A 22,866-nucleotide genomic window follows, 5' to 3' on the forward strand; every position below is an offset into this window, starting at 1 on the left:
AAAATCTATTGTTGAAATTCTCGACAACAATGATCGGATCAATTTTTATTTCCCCATTAGTTTCTTTATATTTCTATTATGGTGGTTTAAAAACATGTTTTGGTCTTAAATATTTTTACATTTAATATCAGGATTAACCTCTTCTTGATATGAAAAAAATTTTCATTTTTATACCATAAATATTGCTTAATTTTGGTTTCTCTTTTGAAACTTTTGATTCATGGTGTTGAAAGTTATGAAGATATAAGATTTTCAGTATTTTTAGTGAAATTGAACATTCATTAATAGTAAAATGGGACCAAAAACTTATTTATATAAATGTTCTCCAACTTTTGTTGCCATCAACTTCATAATGTTAAAAAATTAATTCAACTTTGAAAAGTTTGAACCATAATAAAGAATTTTAATGATAATAAATAAAAAATTAATGGTAATGATTACATTCATAATAAATAAAGAAATTAAAATGATTACAATAAATAAAGAAATTAATGATAATAAATGAGGAACTTAATGAGAACGATTACATTCTCCCAATTGATCAACTTAATGACTTAAATTAATCTTTCTTAAGAAATAAATACATGATAATTCATGGTATTATCATCCATGTATTATATTTAGTTTCTTAAGAATTAATCTTAATATGGTAATATTATTTAATAAATAAATCTTATATTTATTCTTAGTCCAATATAAATATATTTTCTTAAATTAATATACACACATATTTTCTTAAATTAATGTGTCCATAAATATAAGAAAATATTAAAATATATAAGAGTTTAAATATAATTACAAAGTAGAACCAAGTTTCATTTTTTCTATATTATTCTTGAATTTCAAAGGTGGAATGCCTTTAGTCAAAAGATCAACAATCATCATATTCAGTATTAATATGCTTAATGACTAAATAATTAATGTCGATATATTTACTTTAACTTTTACTTTTATTGTTCTTAACCATAAAGATAACAGTTTATCGCAGAAAATCTTTAATAGCCTAGAAATAGAATCCATGACTCTAAACTCTTAAACTATACGTCATGTGAGGTAGCCTCAAAACATGAGACAAACTCAGCTTCCATAGTAGTAGTAATCAAGATCTGCTTGACACTTATCTAAGAAATAGCTCTGATACCAAATGTTAAAAATTTAAGACCAAAATATGTTTCTAAACCATTATAATAAAAACATAATGAAACTAATGTGAAAATGAAAATTACGTACCTCCTGTCATTGTTATCGAGAATCTTAATAATGATTTCTCTTAATATTTTGGTACTTCTTGGCTCATAACTCTCGCTTTAGATGATATAAAAAATCCTTAAGACTTGAGATTGAGCGCATGAACCAAAAACTCATTTATATACACGTTTTTCCATCAAGAACATTTATTACCATCAACTTCGTAACATTCAAAAATTAATTCAAATTTGAAACGTTTAGACCATAAAGAATTTTATTGATTAATAAATAAAAAAATTAATAATAGCAGTTACATTCATGATGAATGAAGAAACTAAAACATTTATGCCATAACAAATAACGAAATTAATGATAATGAATAAGGAACTAAATGATTACATTTGATATAAAAATAAAAAAATTTAAATTAATTCATGTCAGAGGTCAATGTCGCTCTAATACCAAATGTTAAAATGAATTAATTTTAATTAATTAAGATTATATGGATCACACATCCTTAATTAATTAAAATTATATATAAAATTAAAATAAAGATCACATAAGCAATTAGACATAACATTATGATTAATTATACTTAATATAATAAATATTATTCTATAGGATCTTTTATTATATTTATATAATTAATTAGGATAAAATATCATATTATTTTCATAATTTACTCATAAGGATTATGAATTGGTACATAATTTAAAGGGTTCTATCATAAAGATCGTTTGAATCTATTTGAATTAAAAAATTAGGTCTATAGCCAATTTTTATGTTATGAGATTCCTTTTTTTTTTTTTTTTTTGCATGTTTCACATTGGTAAAACATGCAATTTAGATTATTAAGCCTCAAATTTTGACATAAGTATTTTGAATTTTATATAGTTTCTTAAATTATTAATTTATATGATATTCAATATGACATTCTTGAACTTAGGGGCCATCTAGGGTAGATGAATATTGATTATACTATTAAAAAGGATGAACCGCCTATAGTCACTAATACCAGCACTCCAGCTAAGGTCGCACTATATGAGTAATCGAAGTGATCTAATCAGCTCAACGTGATGTTTATCAAGACTAAGATAATTGCTAGTATGTGTGGTTTTATTGATCAACATAAGAAGGTCCAATACTTGCTACAAGTTATCGATGAGTAATTTATCACTTCAGAAAAGACACTAGCAAGTACTCTAATAATGAAATTCTCATCCCTCATACTCATCAATGTAAAAGGTGTCACGAGCATATATGCAAATGCGGGACATTGTAGCTCAACTTAAGAAACTCAAGGTTAATATATCAGAATTCTTCCTAGTGCATTACATTCTGAACACTCTTCCACAATGGTACGGGTCTTTTAGGATTTCATACAATACACATAAGGATAAATAGTCAATTAATAAATTAATGATCTTGTGTGTTTAAGAAGAAGAGAGACCAATGATGGAGTTGGGTGAGAGTGCATTGGTGGTAACCACTCACGAGAAGAATAAAACTGACAAAAATCAAGCCATTCAGAAAGCTAATCAGTAGGAAAAAGGTAAAATATCACCCCAAGCTAATATCAAGAAAGAAACAAAGTGTTTCTTCTATAAAAAGAAGAGACACATGAAGAAGGAATGCATGAAATTCCAACAATGACTTAAAAAGAAAGGTAAACCAACCTCGTTTGTGTGCTATGAATCTAATATGACTAATGTTAATATTAACACATGGTGGATTAACTTTGGATTAATAATTCATATTGTAAACTCTCTTTGCAGGGTATGCAAAACCTAAGAAAGCTAGTAAAAAGTGAGCAAAGCATCTTATCAGACAATAAGATAGGCTCACATGTGGAGGCAATTGAAACATACATTTTAACTTTAAGTAGTGGCTTTGTTTTAAAATTGGAAAGAACCTTTTATGTACCAAGTTTCTCATTAAACTTGATTTCTATTTCTAGACTCATACCATTTATATATTCCTTTAATATTCAAAATACATCATTTTTTTTATTATATAAATCTAATTATGTTAGGAATGGTATTTTGTCTGATGGTCTTTATCGTATTTTCTTAAAAAATAATGACACTCATAGTTCAATGCATATTTATACTAGCACTAAAATGTGTAATATTAATGAAGACTCATCTATGTTTGTTAGGATTAAGAGCAGTACTAAGAGGGGGGGTGAATTAGTATAGCGAAAAACTTTTCCGATTTCAAAAGTCTTCGTTTCGATTAAAATCGATTCCGACGAAAATCGTTTCGATTCAATTTATTTCGGAGAGAAATTGAATTTGAAAGCTTTCGTAAAAGTGCAAGGAGAAGATTAAAAAGGTTTGTAGTAATGTAAATTGCACAAATGAAAAGCACACCAGCATTTAGAGTGGTTCGGTCGATGTAACCTACATCCACTTTCAGATTTCTCCTCTAACGAGGTCACCAGTGTCCACTAAAGGCCTTCCTTTAATAGGTGAAGACCAAACACCTCTTTATAGTGTTTTTTTCTTTTCCTAGGTTTAGAAGATAACCCTTACAAGCCTCAATCCTCTTTCTTGGATGTTCACAAAACTAAGAGAGGGAGGGGAGGACTCTTTCTCACTTTTACGACACTTAACACCCCAGAGATTCAAGAATATGTTAAATACTTTCATGTCCTTTCATGTAAAAAAGGGTGGGGTTTTTATAGGCCCCAATGGCTTCAAAATTGGAGTAAAAAAGTGTCACATCCCCGGATTTCAAGATACTAGCAGTACCACCACCGTTACTGGGCAGTACTATCGCCATTGATCTAACACTAGGCAGTACCATTGCTTGACAGGGGCGATACCACCGCTGGCAGCATTTACTATCGGCAGTACCACCGCCCAGACAACCTGGGACATTGTCTTCCAGGTGGTGCTATCGCCGGCCAAGATTTTAAGTGCTGAATGGGCTACTCAATTTGGCCTAATTCAGCCCTGTTAATGGCCCAATTGGCCCCTAATTAAATTAGTAGGATTATCTCCTAATCCTAGCTTAATTTATAGTCTAACTATAATAATTAAGACATAATCATAACACTTCTTATTCCGGTGCATCAATTACTCTTCTGGCGAGCTTCCGGCGAACATCCGATGAACTCTCGGCAATGCTCCAGTGGACTCCCGGCAAGCTCCTAGACTTTATGACGATCTTCTTGGTGAGTTTCGATGAGCTTCTTTAGTAAGCTGTTGGACTTCTTAGTTGGTTCCAATAGAACTTCCGACGAACATCCGGATGTCCGACGAACATCCGGATGTCCGACGAACTCTCGAACTCCCAATGAAATCTCATTCTTGACTTCGATACTTCAATTTTCTTTATGCCTTGCTATCGTAGTTAATATTTTACACATAAAACACACTTTGATCTAGACAATTATTACTAAGCATGAATTATATTGTCCAGCATGTCATTGGTCCATCGACGCTTCGTCCGATTTTTTGGCACATCGTCTTCTCTTGCGGCCTGTTGCTCAATCGGCTAGTTGACCTCCGTAACTCTGATATCCTTGGTCCAATATCTGCTCTTCTTGGCCTGATGCTTGAAACTTTGGCCCGAAGCCTTCTATCGATACGTCGACCGATCCTCTGGCTCGACGTCCAATCTTCTGACATGTTTTCCTCCGGCCCAACATGATTCTTTCTGCTTTAATTGTCTCATCCTGATCGAAGTTTCCTATGTCACTCAAAACTTAGATCAAATCATAAACATTTATCAATTAGTTTTATCATCAAAATCTGAGATTCAACAATATTTTGGCATCGAAGATTAGAACATATCTCTATATAGAGAATTAAGAGATTAGATAACAATGAAGTACTTTTGATTTTACTGATTTTAATATTTTTGTAAACTATATTAAAGGAAAACAGACTAACTAAGTCTAAGAAATGTGCTAATAAGAGTTTAGATTATTCATACTGATCTGTTGTCTATATATTGATGCACATAATTAGAAATTTTTCATCTCTTTTATAGATGATTAATCATAATATATGTATATTTATTTGCTTCATAAAGTCTTTAAGACTAAAGTTGAGAACCAATATGGTAAACAAATTAAAATTATGAGATCAGATAGAGGTGAAGAATAGTATGGTTGATATAATGAGAATGGATAAGCACCTGATCTTTTTGTTAAGTTTCTTAAAAAATATGGGATTATTGCCCAATATACTATGCTTGGTTCTCTAGACCAAAATGGTGTTGTAGAAAGAAGAAGCCTAACATTATTAGATATGGTGCGGAGTATGCTTAACAACTCCAATCTTCCTAAATTCTTATGGACTAAAGTACTAAAGATGGTTGTGTATATATTAAACTGAGTTCCAACCAAGGCCGACCTAAAGAAAATATTTGAATTATAAAAATGTTGGAAATCGAGTTTGCGACATATGTGTATTTGAGGATATTCATCTAAAGTCAGGATATATAATTCATAAGAGAAAAAATTGGGCTGAGGACTATTAGTGAGTGTTTCATTACATAAGCTGAAAATTCCAAAGGTTATAGGTTTTATTGTCCATCTCACACAACTATGATTGTGGAATCAAGGAACGTTAAGTTTCTTAAGGATGACATAATCTGTAGGAGTAATCAGTTCAAAAATATAGTTTCTGTAAATAATCATATAGAATCTCAATCTTTAACATAAAATGATAGATTAGTTATAGTTCATAGCACTCCTTAAGTGCAAACATGTATTGAATAACCAATTATTGATATTCCATAAGTTGTTGACAGATGAAGCAGTTCATGAATTACGAGAAGCTCTTGAACAACTAGTTGAACCACAAGTTCCTCAGGAAAATATTGGTATAACATTAAGAAGATCTATTAGAAATAAAAGATCAGTAATTCCTAATGATTATGTTGTATATCTATAAGAATCTGGCCATAATATTGGAGCCGAAAATAATCTTGAAACCTTTTCATAGACCATAAATTACAAAGAGTCAGATTTGTGGTATAATACCATGAAAGAGGAGATGAATTCCATGAAGAGCAATGGAGTTTGAGATCTTATAGAGTTGCCTAATGGGGCAAAGGTCATTGGCTACAAATGGGTCTTTAAGACCAAAAAAAGATTCGTTAGGCAACATTGAGAGATATAAGGTAAAACTTGTTGTAAAGGGATTTACTCAAAAAGAGAAATCAATTATACGGAAACGTTTTCTCCTATATCTAAGAAAGATTCTCTCCGTATCATTTTGGCATTGGTTGCTCATTTTGACCTTGAGTTATAACAAATGGATGTGAAAACAATATTTCTTAATTGAGATTTTGAGGAGGAGATTTATATGAAATAATATGAAGGTTTCTCCTCTAGTGTTGGTGAGCACTTAGTTTGTAAGCTTAAGAAATCTATATACGGTTTAAAATAAGGCTCCCACTAATGGTATTTTAAATTCCATGAAATGATTTCTCCATTTGGATTTATTAAAAATCTCATAAATCAATGTATATACCAAAAGGTTAGTGGGAGTAAAATATATTTTTTTATTTTATATATAGATGATATTTTGCTTGTAACCAATGATAAAGGTTTACAGATGAAACAATTCTTTTCTAAATACTTTGATATAAAGGATATGGGTGAAGCATCTTATGTCATTGGCATTAAGAGCCATAAAGATAGACTTCGACCCATTTTAGGTCTATCACAAGAAATCTATATCAATAAGTTTTTAGAAAGATTTCATATGAAGAATTGTTCATCAAGAGTTGCTCCCATTATGAAAGGTGATAGGTTCAATTTGAACCAACTTTGAGAGTGAATTAATAAAAAACATCTCATATGCTTCTACCCTAGGAAAAGACTTATATATGCTCACGTTTGTACTAGACCTAATATTGCATTTGCTATGGGAATACTAGATCAATATCAGAGTAATCCAAGTATGGACCATTGGAGTATTACAAATAAAGTGATTAGGTATCTTTAAGGAATCAAAGATTATATACTTATGTATAGACATACGGATAATCTGGATGTGATTGGCTACTTAGATTCAAACTTTGTTGACTATGTTGATTCTTGTAAATTAACATCAGAGTATATTTTCACAATGGCTGGTGGAGCTATTTCTTGGAGAAGTGTCAAGTAGACCTTGACTACTATTTTTATTATAGAAGTTAAGTTTATCTCCTGTTTTGAGGCTACTTCATATAGTGTTTAGCTTAAGAGTTTTATTTTTAGGCTTAGAGTCATGGATTCTGTTTCTAGGCCATTGAGAATTTTATGTGATAATTCAGTTACTATATTTATGGCTAAGAAAAATAAAAGTAGAAGTCGAAGTAGACACATCGAGATTAAGTATTTAACTATAAGAGAACGTATACAAAAACGAAAGCGATCATTGAGTATATTAGTACTAAATTAATGCTTGTTGATCCTTTGACTAAAGGCATACTGTCTCTGAAATTCAAGGATCATGTAGAGAAAATAAGACTTGGGTTCTACTTTGTAATTGTATTAAAACTCTTATATATTGTGATATTTTCTCATTCATATGCACATTAATTTGAGAAAATATATTTGTATTGGATCAAGAATAAACATAAGGTTTATTCATTAAGTAATATTATCATATTAATATTAATTCTTAAGAAACCAAATATATTGTGATACATAGATGATAATACTTGCTCTTAGAGGACTTATTGCTATGATTTATATATTTGTTTGTTAAGAAAGTTATTCAATAAGATTAATTCAAGTTCTTAGGTTAAACGTATAGAGCAAGTGGGAGAATATAACTGTTCTCCTCATTTATTATCATTATTTTTTTTGGAGAATATAACTGTTCTCATTAAGTTCTTCATTAATTATTATCAAATTTTTTATTTATTATAGTCTAAATATTTTAGTTTTTCATTCATTATATTCCGTTATTATTAAATTTTTTTATTCATTGTCATTAAAATTTTTTTATTATGGTTTAAACATTATAAATTTGAATTAATTCTTGAACGTTATGAAGTTGATGATAATAAACGTTCGTGATGGAAGAACATCTATATAAATGAGGTTCTTAGTCCTTGGGCTTTATCTCGATAAGTCTTAAGGATTTTTTACACCATCTAAAACGAGAGATTCGTAATTTTCATTTCCTTTCCTTATGTTTCTATTATGATGATTTAAAAATATATTTTGATCTTAAATTTTCTTACATAACATGCTTAAGAACCAACATGTTGAGCCTTACAAAGAACCTCATTGTATTACCAATCTCAGAAGCTTGCTTAGATGTTTGTAGGATAATTGTTTTCTAGATAAAAGAATAGGAAATTTTAGATCAGGTTAGACAAGAATTAAACTATTAGGACTAGAGTAATGTGAAAACTTGTAGATGTGTGGAGCCAATTCCATCTCAATCTATGGGAAAACACCTGTCCCTGTCCTGCTAAACTTGGCAGATATTATCATATAGATCGAGTAAAACCAAGAACGTCACTTAGATTTGCTGAATCTCTGATAAAAAAATTGATCCTGGCTTTTACCATTTCTAGGCATCTCCCGAGGTTGACAAAAGGGCAAGTCTATTACGTGGTCTCCTCACTCGAGGAGTTGGACCACCAAAACCATCATAAATCTAAGGTGAGCATACCAAAGAAAAGGTTGATTTCTGATTTGTTTCATTATAAATATTATCTTAATACAGCACTTTTTTTTTGTTCTTAATATAGAGCTACGTAAGATGCTGCCTTACTTTACGTCTCTGAAATCAATAGATTCCCTCAAATTTTGTTTACTATCAAGACACTAATGATCAGTTTAATAAGATTGCTTATATGATGTTTGTTGAGAACTTTAAATCAAGTAGAGTTGGGATGAATTGGTAAGACCAGTTAAATGTATTTTATTTTTCCTCAGCAGCTCCCACTCTGCAACATACAGTTCCATTCCTGTGCAAGTTGTTGCTGTGTTACTATAAACCACTTAAAAGTTCATTACAATTTCCAAGTAAGCCAAATGAAACTTTTAGATCTTAAACATGATATCATTGGAATGGTTGGCAGTGTCAGGTTGCTAGCATAAAGCTTGTATCAGATTAAAATAATGCCTACAAAAGCTAAAGAAAACCTACTATTATAATGTTACTTTGAATAAAGAAACTAAGGCTGGTGAGTAGGGGGAGCTCAGGAGTGTTTTCCTATGGATTTGGGATCCTCTCCAATGTCAGTGCAAGCATTAATCTTTCTCTAGCTTGGAAGATGAAGATGTGTTATCACCGTAACATTCACTAGCTATGGGAGCTTGAAACTTGGCAGTGTCAGTCCAACAACAGTAGCGGCAGACACAAGATAGAATTAAATACAAACACCAGATAGAATCTAAGTTTTTATAATGGTAGAAGCAATAGTTCAGTCGTTGGGAGCATGATAAGAGTGAAAAAGAAAGAAAGAATCTGGTGTTTATATGTATTTTCCCTTCTTTTCTTCTTTTGCTCCTATTGGTTTCACTTTTCAGTGAGTCAAACAGAGTCATTGTGGTTATGTGCTGGCTATGACTGGTTTGGTTGCGCAGAGTAGTGATATCTTTAACCAGAACATGTTTAACTCATCGTACTTCTTGGGGATTCTCTCCTGGCCTAGTCCTTTCACCTCTGGTTACAGCTGGGTATCTGTGTCCTTGTTCAGCTCCTAGGGTTTGGGAATCATTGGCCTGCCACATTTTTCATCTGTCCATCCTGTCCACAACTCTTCGATCCCTTTCTCACGTTGTGATATGCAGGCAGAGGATGGTAGAACTACGCTGGGTCCTCTTTGCCGGTGAAACCTGGATTTTCTGTGGTGTGGTTCCAATGGTTTTCTGCTTTTTCTGAGACTCACTCCTGAACAGGTGGTGGGTTGGTGAATTTTTGGTTCTGCAAGTTGTCCTGATGCCATAGATCCTCTTTCTTTGATGCATGTAACTTGTTCTGGTAGGTAGGTATCTTCAGTAGGCGAATTCTGTTATTTAATACATTCTTTATCTGTTTCCAGGAACTGAGCTCCTCCTTCACCTATTTCCTTTTGATTGGTTCATTGATGATACCTTTGCCAAATGACCCTTGGGGGCAATTTGTCTTTGTGAACTTTCGATTCCACCCTATTGAGATCAAAGTAGGTAGCTGTTCACTGTTTTTTTGACTTGATTGATCTATTTTGTGTGAGGGGCATTGTGAAATGGATATGCATGCAAAGGATGGATGTGACTCACTTGAGAATGAGGAAACTTTGGACTACTACACCTCTGGAAATTCTTCTGGTTGGTATCAAAGCAATCCATCCATAAGTTTTATCTCCCACAATTCTTCAGTCTCTGTTGGTCAAGGAACTCAGATAGGTTCCATGACTGATGCTTTCAGTACTGGCCTCTGGAACCTTCCCACAGAATCAACAAGCTTCGGTTTGTGCAAGAATAGCCTGCGAGAGAGTAGCAATCAGATTTCGATTGGAGGAGTTCTCTCACGAGCTGGTTCTGGGATTCTGCAACCAAGTTCATCACATTTCCCATCCGATTCAGCTTTCATTGAGAGGGCCGCAAGGTTTTCGTGCATCGATGCCAGTAATTTAGGTGGCATGATGAATCTTTTCGGTGCCGATCCATCACCAAATTCTCATCCTAATGCTTCAAGAATGAACTCTGGAGTTGTTGCAGATGCCTCATTTTCTACTGATCATGGATCCAAGAATGACAGTGCAATGGAGGAACAGAAGGAGAAGGATAATTTCGATGGCATAGCTGCTCTGAGCAGTGAGTCTAGTCTGCCTGATTTCACCGGTGCTCACCAAGAACATCCAACTGGGAATTCTTCCAAAATGAAAATGAAAAGATCGAATGAGGTTATTCCTGTCCTTTCTCTCAGATATATTCTCTTATTCTTTTGTCGCCCTTCATTGATCACAAGTAGGCACCTAACCGAGCAATAACATTGTAGGATATGAGATTAGAAGAAGCAAAAGTAGCATCACAGATTTCTGGTGATAACATGGGGTTTGAACATATAGCTGAGAATAGCAGCTCAGGGAAGCACGTGAAAGATGGCACTGAATCATCCAATGAAGATGTCATTCACGTCAGAGCACGGCGTGGCCAAGCAACAAACAGTCACAGTCTTGCAGAAAGAGTAAGGTCTTGCCACCATTGGAAATCTCCATTTTCTAGAGGGAAACCAGTGCAACTTTCCTGGTTTCTGAGGTTCAGATGATCTCAGTATAACAAGTTTTTTGTGGTCAACATCTTCGATTCATATGTATCACAGGTGAGAAGGGAAAAGATCAATGAACGGATGAAGCTGCTTCAAGACCTTGTTCCTGGTTGCAGTAAGGTAGTATTCTCGAATTCTCTTTCGATTTCGACATATAAAGTCTGTTCTATCGATCCATTTTACCTTTTCACGTTTGAATGTAGGTCACAGGAAAGGCAGTGATGCTTGATGAGATCATCAACTATGTTCAATCACTACAGCAGCAGGTTGAGGTATGCTTGATACCATAAACATATTTTGTTACATATTCAGACATGATACCTCTGCTCAAACATTAACTCAACTCTTTTTCATTGCCAGTTTCTGTCCATGAAGCTTGCAGCCATTAATCCATGTACAAACATGGATACAGAGGCTGTTATTTCCAGATATGTAAGTGGTAGCAATCTTCATGCTCGTCGGACCGACAATTTTTTGGTTGCTTCCACTTTGTGTTTCTGTACCGGTTTATCATTTATCTATTTAACAGATTAAAAGTGCATATTGTCTTGCATTACATCAAAATCCTTCATTTATTTGGATAATCCACTCTTATGTTTTTCCATGGAAGCTATTTCAGTCCTGCGATGGCCCATCAGCTACGAGTGGTTTCTCAGCAGACATTGCTCATCCGCAGCTACAACCATCTCAACAGGGTTTGATTCAAGCTGGGTTATCCGACATTGTAAATCCTCCTGATTTCTTTAGAAGATCAATAAATACTCAAATGGCTGCAGTAGATGGATCCAAAATGCAGGTATAATTTCTTGTCTGATCATACACATCACCACTTGGGTGTTGGTAGTAATGTCTCATGAAACTGTTTTATCAGGGAAATGGAAAACTAGGTAGAATTATCTATTCTATGTGACACTTTGAAAGCAATGCTTGATCATTTCATGAACAGGTAATGATTCTACAAAAATATTTAAGACAAAACAATGTTTCCAATGCAAAGGAGCAAACGGATGTACAAGGAACTCAAAAAAGGTTCACGAGATGATGATGTGAAGTATATATATATATTTAAATCATGCGTAGAATTTCTAACCAGTCGAACCATATTCCATTTTTAGGTCTTTCTTGTCACCATGATTGTCTCTGTAGTTGCTATTTAGACTTGCAACTGTTGCTGATCATTCCCAGACCAACATTTTCTGGATGACCGAGTCGGGACTTGAGCTCAACTACAAACAATATTCCTTCATAATCACTTAATCTGATTCGTCTTACCGACTTAGGAGTTGATATTTATTCTACAGACTGTTGAATGTTGTTTGTTGACATTGTATGTTAGCTAAATATCATTCATCTTACTATTGTCTGTTGTCTGAAGTAAACATGCTGATCTAATGAGCTAACTAAATTGACTTGGTTTAATCTTAGAGCACATATTTTAATAAAACCTCTAGATATAATCGAGTTATGCTGAGATGATACAAGATGATTTTTGTTAGCAGGATTTCTCGTCTCTACGTTTACTTCCAGCGAGTGTTATACTTTCTTAATTCTCTCATTTTCAATCCAAAAAGGAGGGAAAGCAATAGCCTCATCTGGGGAACCCTATATGTTAAATCTGCATACATAAAACAACAAGTCTTGTAGATTCCTCAGGAACTCAGAAAGCTTTTCTCATTGGTTATACTAGAGTACTTCATGTGGAAGACCAATCAGGAACCTTAATGTGAGCATGTATGCCATTGTTAGGAACCTTTGCATGTCTCCTGATAAAACCATCACATAGTTGTCACATAATGGTAAGATATTTCTGCATCATATTTTGTGCTTTCCCTGGTGGCACATAATCTTTCTTCGTATGTGCAGGTGCATAATGCATGGGACGAAGAGCTCCACAATGTTATGCACATGGCATACAGCAGCAATGTGAATCTCGATTCTCACAGAGTTCATCAATAAACCTCAAATTGTGCATGAAGCATGATACCCTGACTGTCCTTGTGGCTGATCGAATTCACAGTTCGCTCATCCCTCGTACGCTCTGATTTCAAACCAAAGCATTCATTGTTGTTTCGAGTATCTCGTTCTTATTGGATTCAATCTTGTGCAAGGAAATTATAAAATCTTTAATGCATGGAGGATGAGCTGAACAGTCATCAAATCTCACTACTGCTCATAATAAGTACGGTTTCACAAGTGGATCTGATCTGATAGCCACCAATTACATCAAGATGGGAGCATAATTTTGTCAAGACAAAGTTTCTCTCTGAGATTGATCATAGATAGGCAGCAGAAAGATTCGATTTTTACTCAAAAAGTAATGTCAGCTTCCCCGATGCACTTTCCTCTGTAGATCTTGGTGGAAGCAAACTTGAAGAACAGAGAAGAAGAAGGAACATGAAACGGATGCATAACTCCAACTTTTGCATCCTTCATACTTTTTTTGTGTTACAAACCATGTGAAGTCATTTGCAGAGCTAAATACAACTGTTCCAATGATTTAATGCTGTATGCGCTTCTTTGTTTCCTTACTGGTTTTTCTTTAACGCATTAAAGACTGGGCAAGAAGCTCCCCTCCCTATTCGTGACTGTAAAACTTTGCAACTCGGAAAAGTTACCGCAAAAATTAATATGACATTTACAAGATTGAAAAAGTTACCGCAAATTTTAATCTGGATAGTCGTTGGTCGTCAGGACAAACATAGTCTAACTTAATATCATCTTTAACTTCAGATTTGAAGCTCTCTTTCTGATCTATCTTGTACTTTCTCAACAATATTGGATTTGGAAATTGCATATTGTATTTAGAAATTGCATGAAATTATATACTCTTGATGTTATATAATTGGCCTCAAAAATATATAAATAAATACATGAAACTTGTATGAAAGATTGGATTGGAGAAATCAATATTTGTTGTTTATTGAGGTTTCTTTTGGCTGTTTGCTCACGGCACGCTTCTCGACGTTCATCATCCTATCCGCGTCAGTCGGTACTTGAATCGTAACTAGAGCCACGACACGAACACTATCTTCCACGATCCGCGCAAACCAGACGCTGACATCCACCACCAACATCGCGACATGAGACATCTCCCTGGTGATCAAACGCGAGCAAGTTGAGACGTAAATGGAGGGACAGATTAAGCTCGTGGGCGAGATGATCGTGATAGCATGCGTCCGAAAGATGCTGAACGCCGAGCAAATTAGAGAAAAGACAGGCGAGCGAGGAGAGACACCGCAAAAGTGAGATAGGAGATGACGCGACGGGGGTACGGCAGACACACGTGTCGAGGGGCGACTGGATCCACGCTCGCGCTGCGAGAGGTGAAGGTAAAAGGGGGCCGCGTCACGTGAGGAGGTGGGTATCAGCATCGAGGATCGAGATGGATCTGTGTGGGCCCACGCGCGACCTCCCGTGTCTGGGCCGGGTCTAAGTATTATTTGATTAAACGCATGAAAATTATCATGATCTTACAAATAGGAAAAGCTTATTAATGAAAATAAAAATATATGGAAAATTAAAAGAAAATAAACAGGGATGGAAAGGGTAAGAGCAAACGGAACGTTCCGGCTCCGCTACTCGACGGTTCCGTTCGTGGCAGACGGCGGCGGACGGACTTCTTGACGGAGGAAGCCTCCGTGATCTCGCCACGCTCCACGACAAACGCAACGGCGCGGGTGGGGACCGCCGCGCACGCCGCTAGGCCGCGGTCCCACGCCCCATGTGGCGATCCCCCGAAAAGGTCTGGGACGCACGTGACGTGAGCCCCCCGCCAACCCCCTCACGTGCCCCGCGGCGCCTGGGCCCGGCGTCCGGTTCCCGCGACAGCGACCTCCGCCGGATCTCCACCGTCTGCCGTTTCCACACGTCGTCAGCTACCCGGTCACCAACCTGACCTTTCTGGGAGGCAGTCACGAGAGAAAAGGTGGTCCCCCGGACTCTCTTCGTATTCCGACTAACGAAGAGGACAGGTACAAAAACCGAGTACAAACGAAAGGTAACGAACGAAAGTGCTGCTCTCTTAACCACATGCGTCGCTTCATCGAACCATCATACCCCACCACAAAACCCGGTTTTCGTGGGACCCGCTCCGCCAACTGCCGTGAGCTGGCCACGTGATGAGGAGAGGCGACGGTAGGCGAGCCCCAATTTTTTTAATCACGTGACACCAACTCATCTATCAACGACAGATGAAGACCCTAAGTTCGTCTCTCTCTTCTCTCTATCTCTCTCTAAGAGATACCGGCATCAACCGTATCATATTACGCATGAGAGAGATGTAATTATAAATTACAGATCCCTAAGTGGATACCTTAAAAGAGAATGTCTACGTATCCAAACAGAACATCAGCTTTGTTCTATTAGTTAATTCTTTTTTGGACGAATTTTTGAAAGAAAAAAAATAAACTTTGACTTTTTTTTCCCTTAGAATGATACTTCTTAAAAAGAAAATCCAAACAATGCTCCTCACCCTTTTTTCCCTGGGCAGAGCAATAGACTTTGCTTACCCTACTTGAGTTTAACATTTGAACTATGTTAAGAAGATCTAAAAAATGATTGGTATAGTATATGATAAGTTACTGTCATAAGTATGGATATCGATCTCGATAAAAAAAATAAATAATTTTTTTTGTTCATCTCTTTTTTGTTTATCTTCTCATTTCTCTCTATTCCTTTTGTTTATCTCCTTATTCTTTATCTTTTCTTTTCTTTTTGAATAATCAAGAAGAAAAAAAAAATCATATAAGTATATTGAGCCTCTCAATTGGTCCAAAACACTTGATAAAAATTTGAGTCAAAGAAAATAATTCCTAATATATAATGCACTATTTTTTGGATTTTGGGCAAAAATAGTGCATCACATATTAGGAAATATTTTTCTCTAATATAAATTTTTATCAAGTATTTTGGACCAATTTAGAAGCTTCAATGTCAAAAAAACATTACATGGATCCATGTTATTTTTGTGGAAATGGGAAAGAGTTTATCAAAAAATAAAAAATAACACATAATTCACAAGCTAAATAATTCATAAAAATATCAAACAAATTTTTAAAATAAAAAACCAATGACATATGTATATAGGTACAAAACAAACTTTTCTAAAAATTTCAAATCATTTAGGCTAGTTCGATTATGTGATGCACTGTTTTTAGGTTTGGGGCAAAAACATTGCATCACATATTATGAATTATTTTCTTGAATCCAAATTTTTAGAAGCTCAAATGTTAAAAAATATTGAATGGATTATATTATTCTTGTGAAAATAGGAAAAGTTGGCCAAAAATAATAAAAAGGCATAGTTCATAAACTGAATAATTCATAAAAATATCAAAAAATCTTTAAAATAGAAAACCAATGACAAATATCCATCTGAGTCCATTGTAAATATTTTCTGAAAATTTCATGTCATTTGGACTAGTCTTTCAATTCGATGCATTACTTTTTGATTTTGCACAAAAATAAGTGCATCACACACTGAAAAATATTTTCTCAAGCTCAAAATTTTTATTAGGTATTTTAGATTAATTTAGAAGCCTAAATATCAAAAAATATAGAATGGATCCAAGATATTTCTTTGGAAATGAAAAAATATTTACCAAAATAAAAATACCATATAGTTTACAAGCTAAATAATTCATAAAAATATCAAATTAATTTTTTTGAATAGAAAACTAGTGACATTTATCTACGTAGGTCTAATGCAAATCTTTTCTGAAAATTTTCAAGTCATTTGGATCGGTCCTTCTATTCGATGCACTATTTTTTTAATTTTGGACAAAAATAGTGCATCACATATTAAGAAATATTTTCTCAAGCCTAAATTTTTATCAAGAGTTTTTGGACTAATTTAGAAGCTCAAATATTAAAAAACATTGCAAGGATCCATGATATTTCTATGAAAATAAGAAAAAGTTGGCCAAAAAAAAAAAAAATAAGACATAGTTCACAAGCTAAATAATTCATAAAAATATCAAAAAAATTTTAAATAGAAAACTAGTAACATATGTCCATTTGGGTTCAATTGAAGTTTTTGCTTAAACTTTTGGGTCTACTGGACCAGTCCTATGCAATTCACTATTTTTGGATTTTAGACAAAAGTAAAGCATCACATATTTGAAAATATTTTATCTATCTGAATTAGCAGTGTTTTGAACCAATTTAGAAGTTCAAATATCAAAAATATTTAATGGATCAATGATATTTCTGTGAAAATAGGAAATAATTTTACCAAAAAAATAGATAGTTCACAAGCTGAATAATTAATAAAAATATTTAATTTTTTTAAAATAAAAAACTAATGACATATGTCTATTTAGGTTAAATTGAAGCCTTTCCTAAAATTTTTTATGTCGATTGGAATAGTCCTTCTATTCGATACATTATTTTTAGATTTTATGTAAAAATAGTGTATTACATATTAGAAAATATTCTTTCAAATTCAATTTTTTACTAGGTATTTTGGACCAATTTAGAAGATCAAATGTCAAAAAATATTACATGGGTCCATGATATTTCTGTGAAAACAACAAAAAGTTGGCCAAAAATAAAAAAGACACATAGTTCACAAATTGAATAATTCATAAAAATATTAAAAAAAAGTTTCCTAAAATAGAAAACTAATGACATATGTTTGTTTAGGTCCAATTAAAGTATTTTCTAAAATTTGCAGGTCTATTGAACCAATCCTTCTATACGATGTACTATTTTTAGATTTTGCCTAAAAATAGTGCATCACATATTAGGAAATATTTTCTCTAACCTAGATTTTTATTAGATATTTTTGACCAATTTAGAAACTCAAATATCAAAAAAAATATTGCATATATCCATGATATTTTTATAAAAATAAGAAAAATTTGGCAAAAAAAAAAAAAAAACACATAGTTCATAAGTTGAATAATTCATAAAAATATCAAAAAAATCAATGAAATATATCCATATGAGTCAAATGCAATCATTTCCTAAAAATTTTAGGTCATTTGGACTAGTCTTTCAATTCGATGCACTAATTTTGGATTTTGGTCAAGAATAATATATCACATAATAGGAAATATTTTCTTTAATTTAATTATTTATTAGATGTTTTGGACTAATTTAGAAGCTCAAATGTCAAGAAAACTTTGCATGGATCCATGATATTTTTATGAAAATTAAAAAGTTATCAAAAGAATAAAAAAAATAGCACATAGTTTGCAAGCTGAATAATTCATAAAATATCAAAAAAAACCCTAAAATAGAAAAACAGTGACTAATGTTCATTTGGGTCCAATTAAAACATTTCCTAAAATTTTCAAGTCTATTAGAGCAATCCTTATGTTCGATGCACTATTTTTAGATTTTGGTCAAAAATAACACATCACATATTAGAAAATATTTTCTCTAGCAAAAATTTTTATCAAGTGTTTTTGGATCAATTTAGAAGCTCAAATATCAATAAACATTATATGGATTCATGATATTTTTGTAGAAATAAGAAAAGTTGACAAAAAATAAAAAGTGACACATAGTTCATAAGTTGAATAATTCATAAAAATATCAAAAAATTATCTAAAACTAGTTATATATATCCATCTGTATCCAATACAAATCTTTTATAAAAATTTTAGGTCATTTGGATAAGTCCTTCCATGCGACACATTAATTTTATATTTTAGGTAAAAATAGTGCATCGTATATTAGGAAATATTTTCTTTGATCCAACTTTTTACTAAGTGTTTCAGATCGATTTAGAAGTTTAAATATCAGAAAATATTGGATGGTTCTAGTTTTGTGAAAATAAAAAATGTTAGCCAAAAATAAAAAGTGACACATAATTCACAAACTAAATAATTCATAAAAATATCATAAAATTTTTTTTTTTTTAAAAGTAACATATGTCCATTTGAGTCTAATACAAACTTCATAAACTTTTATTAAAAATTTTAGATCATTTAAACAAGTCCTTCGATATGATGTACTAATTTTGGATTTTAGGTAAACATAATACATCACATATTAGAAAATATTTTCATTTACCCAAATTTTTACCAAGTGTTTTGAACCAATTTAGAAGTTTAAATGCTAAAAAACATTGGTTAGATCCCTGATATTTTTTATGAAAATGAAAATGTTAGGATCAAGAGGAGGGGGGGGTGAATTAGTGTAGCGAAAACTTTCGATGATTTAAAACGATGTTCGTACGATAAAAACGATTCGGTAAGAAAGCTTATTCGAAAATTACTTTAACTTGTGATGAGATGCAGTTAAAGTAAAGATATATAGGCAGTTTGCAGTTAAGATAAAGAACAGAATGTAATTGCAAACCGAAATACGATATTCGTACGATAAAAGCGATTTCAATATGAAAACCGATTCAGAAATTACTTTTACTTAAATTAGGCGAAGTGCAATTAAGATAAATAGCAAGAATAAATACAAACCAGATAGCACCGCAATTTTAGAGTGGTTCGGTCAATCTTGACCTACATCCACTTTTGACTTCCTCCTCCGACGAGGTCACCGATGTCCACTAGAGGCCTTCCTTCAATAGGCAAAGGCCAACCATCCTTTTACAGTTTCACTCCTTTTGATGGGCTTAGAAGACTACCTTTACAAAATTTTCTCTCATTTCTTGAAAGATCAAAACTTGAAAGAAAAGAGGGATGAGAACTTCTAGCCTTTACAACACTTTTGAGCTCTAAAATCACAAAGTAAGATCAAGCTTTTGGTGTCCTTTCATGCAAGAAATGGTGGGGTATATATAGGCCCCAAACTAGTTTGAATTTGGAGCTCAAAAATATCTTTTTCCGGATTTCCGGAGTCCTGACGATACTACCTCTTGATTGGGGCGGAACAATCGCCTAACAGCTCGGAGACTAAGCCTCTAAGCGGTGCCACCGCCTAGTCTCGCTCGGAGACTGAGCCCAAGCGGTGCCACCGCTTGACTTTGGCGGTTGTACCGCCCAGCTTTCCTGGGAGACCATCTCCTGGGCGGTGCCACCATCGACCCTGGCGGTGCCATCGCCTGGTAGGAATTCTGGTCCGAATGGGTTGATCCATTCGACCCAATTTGGGTCTATCAAGGGTCCAATTGCCCCCAAATTAAGTTAATGAGATCACCTCTCATTCCTAACTTAATCTACATGCTAACTACGATATTTCTTAAGACATTTACTACAACTTGCTCCGGTGTGTCAATCGCTTCTTCCGATGAGCTTTTGGCGAACTTCCGACGAACATCCGACGAACCTTCGGCGATGCTCTGGCGGACTTCCTGCAAACTCCTGGACTTGCGACGATCCACTTGGCGAGTTCCGACGAGCTTCTTTGGCAAGCTCCTATACTTCTCAGATTTGTTCCCGCAGAACCTCTGACGACCGTCCGGACTTCCATCGAACTCTCGAACTCCCAACATGATCATAGTCTTGACTCCGACGTAACTCTTGCTGCATATCTTACTTCTATCGTAGTTAATCCTGCATATGTAAAACAAAACTTCGATCGAGACAATTAATCCTAAGCAATTAACCAAGTTATCCGGCATGTCATTGGTCCCTCGACGCTTCGTCCGATTCTTCGGCGCATCATTCTCTCCTACGGCCTATTGCCCAATCGGCCAATTGACTCCGCAACTCTGATATCCTTGGCACAATACCTGCTCTTTTTGGCCCGATGCCCGAGTCCACGGCGTGAAGCCTTCTATCGATACGTCGACCGATCCACCGGTCCGACGTCCAATCTTCTGACATGTTCCTATGGCTCAACATGATTTTTCCTGCTTTAATTGTCTCATCCTGATCAAAGCATCCTATGTCACTCAAAACTCAGATTAAATCATAAATATATATCAAGTGATTTCAACATCAAAATACGAGATTCAATAGAAAAAAAGTTGACAAAAAATAAAAACATGACATATAGTTCATAGGCTAAATAATTTATAAAAATATAAAAAATCTTAAAATAGAAAACTAATGACATTTATCCATCGTAGTCCAATGTAATATGTTTACATAGTATGATATATATTACATAGAAGGACATAATTAGATAAATGCTCTTTGTTATCTCAAAACACTAGAATATATCTATGGTTTACACAATTCTGTTTACACAGTAAGATACACATTATAGAAATGATTTTTACATAGCTAAAACATTAATCATTTATATAATTTTAAAATATAAAAAATTATAGAATCATATTCTCCATAAAGTTGAACATGTATACTGATATTCTATATTGCAAAAGATTTACAACTCTTATGGAAACGAAAAAGTAAATTATCTAAAAATATATTCATCGTCCAAAACTAATCTTGTAATTTGCAATCGAAACCCCTTCATTTCTCATTGGAAGAATGACACAGGAAATCCAAACAATAAATGCTTGATATACTTCATAACGAATATAGAACAATCATTCTTGAAATAGGTAAAAGTCACTAATTGGTTAATTAATTAATGATGGACCGTCTATCGTATTTCATAATATTTATAATAACTTATGAAGCAGCTTGTTTCGAATAGGATATATTTTTCTACGAGCATCCCTTTGATTTGATGATTAACATATGAGATGTAACGAATCTAGATTTTTGTCACTCGTATTCACTTGCAATATTAGAAATAAGCTTCATTGAATTTATTAATCAAACCAAAAGATATAAAATGACTCCACTGAACACTTATCACTATTGAACTATAGTGCTCTCAAATCTTCTTATGTAAATTGATAAACAAAAGGAATCAAGGCTCCATTTTCTTATTATGTAGTAATACAAAAATGTATTTAATTAGCCTTACTTCATGAGTTTTGCTTGATTATCAAAATAATATGGCATCATGTACCTTGAAGTATTTCTAAAATAATAAGAAAAAGTTAGTAACGTATAAATTCTTTACTAAATAAAAAAATATGATAATACTAAATACTAAATTTACCTTGAATCTTGAATATATTACTCCTAATGACACAAAAGATTCTTCAAGTGACACCATTGCATTGCACGATGCCTTCCTAATTCAAGACATATATCTATTACGTCATTATCTATCATTCTATTGAAATCATAAACTTTATGAAATAATGCAAGCTGGGCATATGTCATCTCTTCATATTATTTTTGTTGATAAACTATAATATCTCATAAATCAAACAATTTGGTTAGTTGCATTATATTTAATCGACATATGAAAAACTAATTACATACAATGAAGCTCTAAATAAAAAGTAACATAACTAAAGACAAGATCTTCTGCTTTATACGATTATTGTCACTTCTTCATTTGAACTAACTTCATTTTTCTTAATACTCTAGAAGATCAAAAAATTTTAGTTTAAACATCATCTTTTATAGTATCTTTTATATCATATTAAAAACTATTAATAATTTACTTTCAATATGATAGTCATCCCCTTCCCATAATCAATTCCTTTCTTTCGGAGAAGATTCACAAATTCTTGTAGGTTTACCTT

The 22,866-nt window shown here is 33.4% G+C and overlaps 1 protein-coding gene across 8 annotated transcripts; it reads left to right on the forward strand.

The window, feature by feature from the left end:
* The first annotated feature begins 9,767 nt into the window (after window positions 1–9,767).
* Window positions 9,768–13,563, forward strand: LOC135649330 (transcription factor bHLH49-like). Of its 8 annotated transcripts, XM_065167593.1 has the most exons (9): window positions 9,771–10,462; window positions 10,563–10,742; window positions 10,856–11,040; window positions 11,136–11,324; window positions 11,460–11,525; window positions 11,609–11,677; window positions 11,766–11,837; window positions 12,016–12,201; window positions 13,269–13,563. In XM_065167593.1, exons 1-9 carry the CDS (start codon window positions 10,381–10,383, stop codon window positions 13,359–13,361), a joined length of 1,122 nt encoding a protein of 373 aa, XP_065023665.1. In that variant the 5' UTR covers window positions 9,771–10,380; the 3' UTR covers window positions 13,362–13,563. The 8 variants fall into 8 exon arrangements, 7 of the variants coding, with proteins under 7 accessions (XP_065023663.1, XP_065023665.1, XP_065023659.1 ...); XM_065167591.1 differs by having other exon boundaries at window positions 9,768–10,771; XR_010501234.1 differs by having other exon boundaries at window positions 9,772–11,040; window positions 13,269–13,436; window positions 13,514–13,563.
* Window positions 13,564–22,866: the final 9,303 nt, after the last annotated feature.

This window comes from Musa acuminata, chromosome BXJ3-9, assembly GCF_036884655.1.
Source record: "Musa acuminata AAA Group cultivar baxijiao chromosome BXJ3-9, Cavendish_Baxijiao_AAA, whole genome shotgun sequence".
Lineage (NCBI taxonomy): Eukaryota > Viridiplantae > Streptophyta > Magnoliopsida > Zingiberales > Musaceae > Musa > Musa acuminata.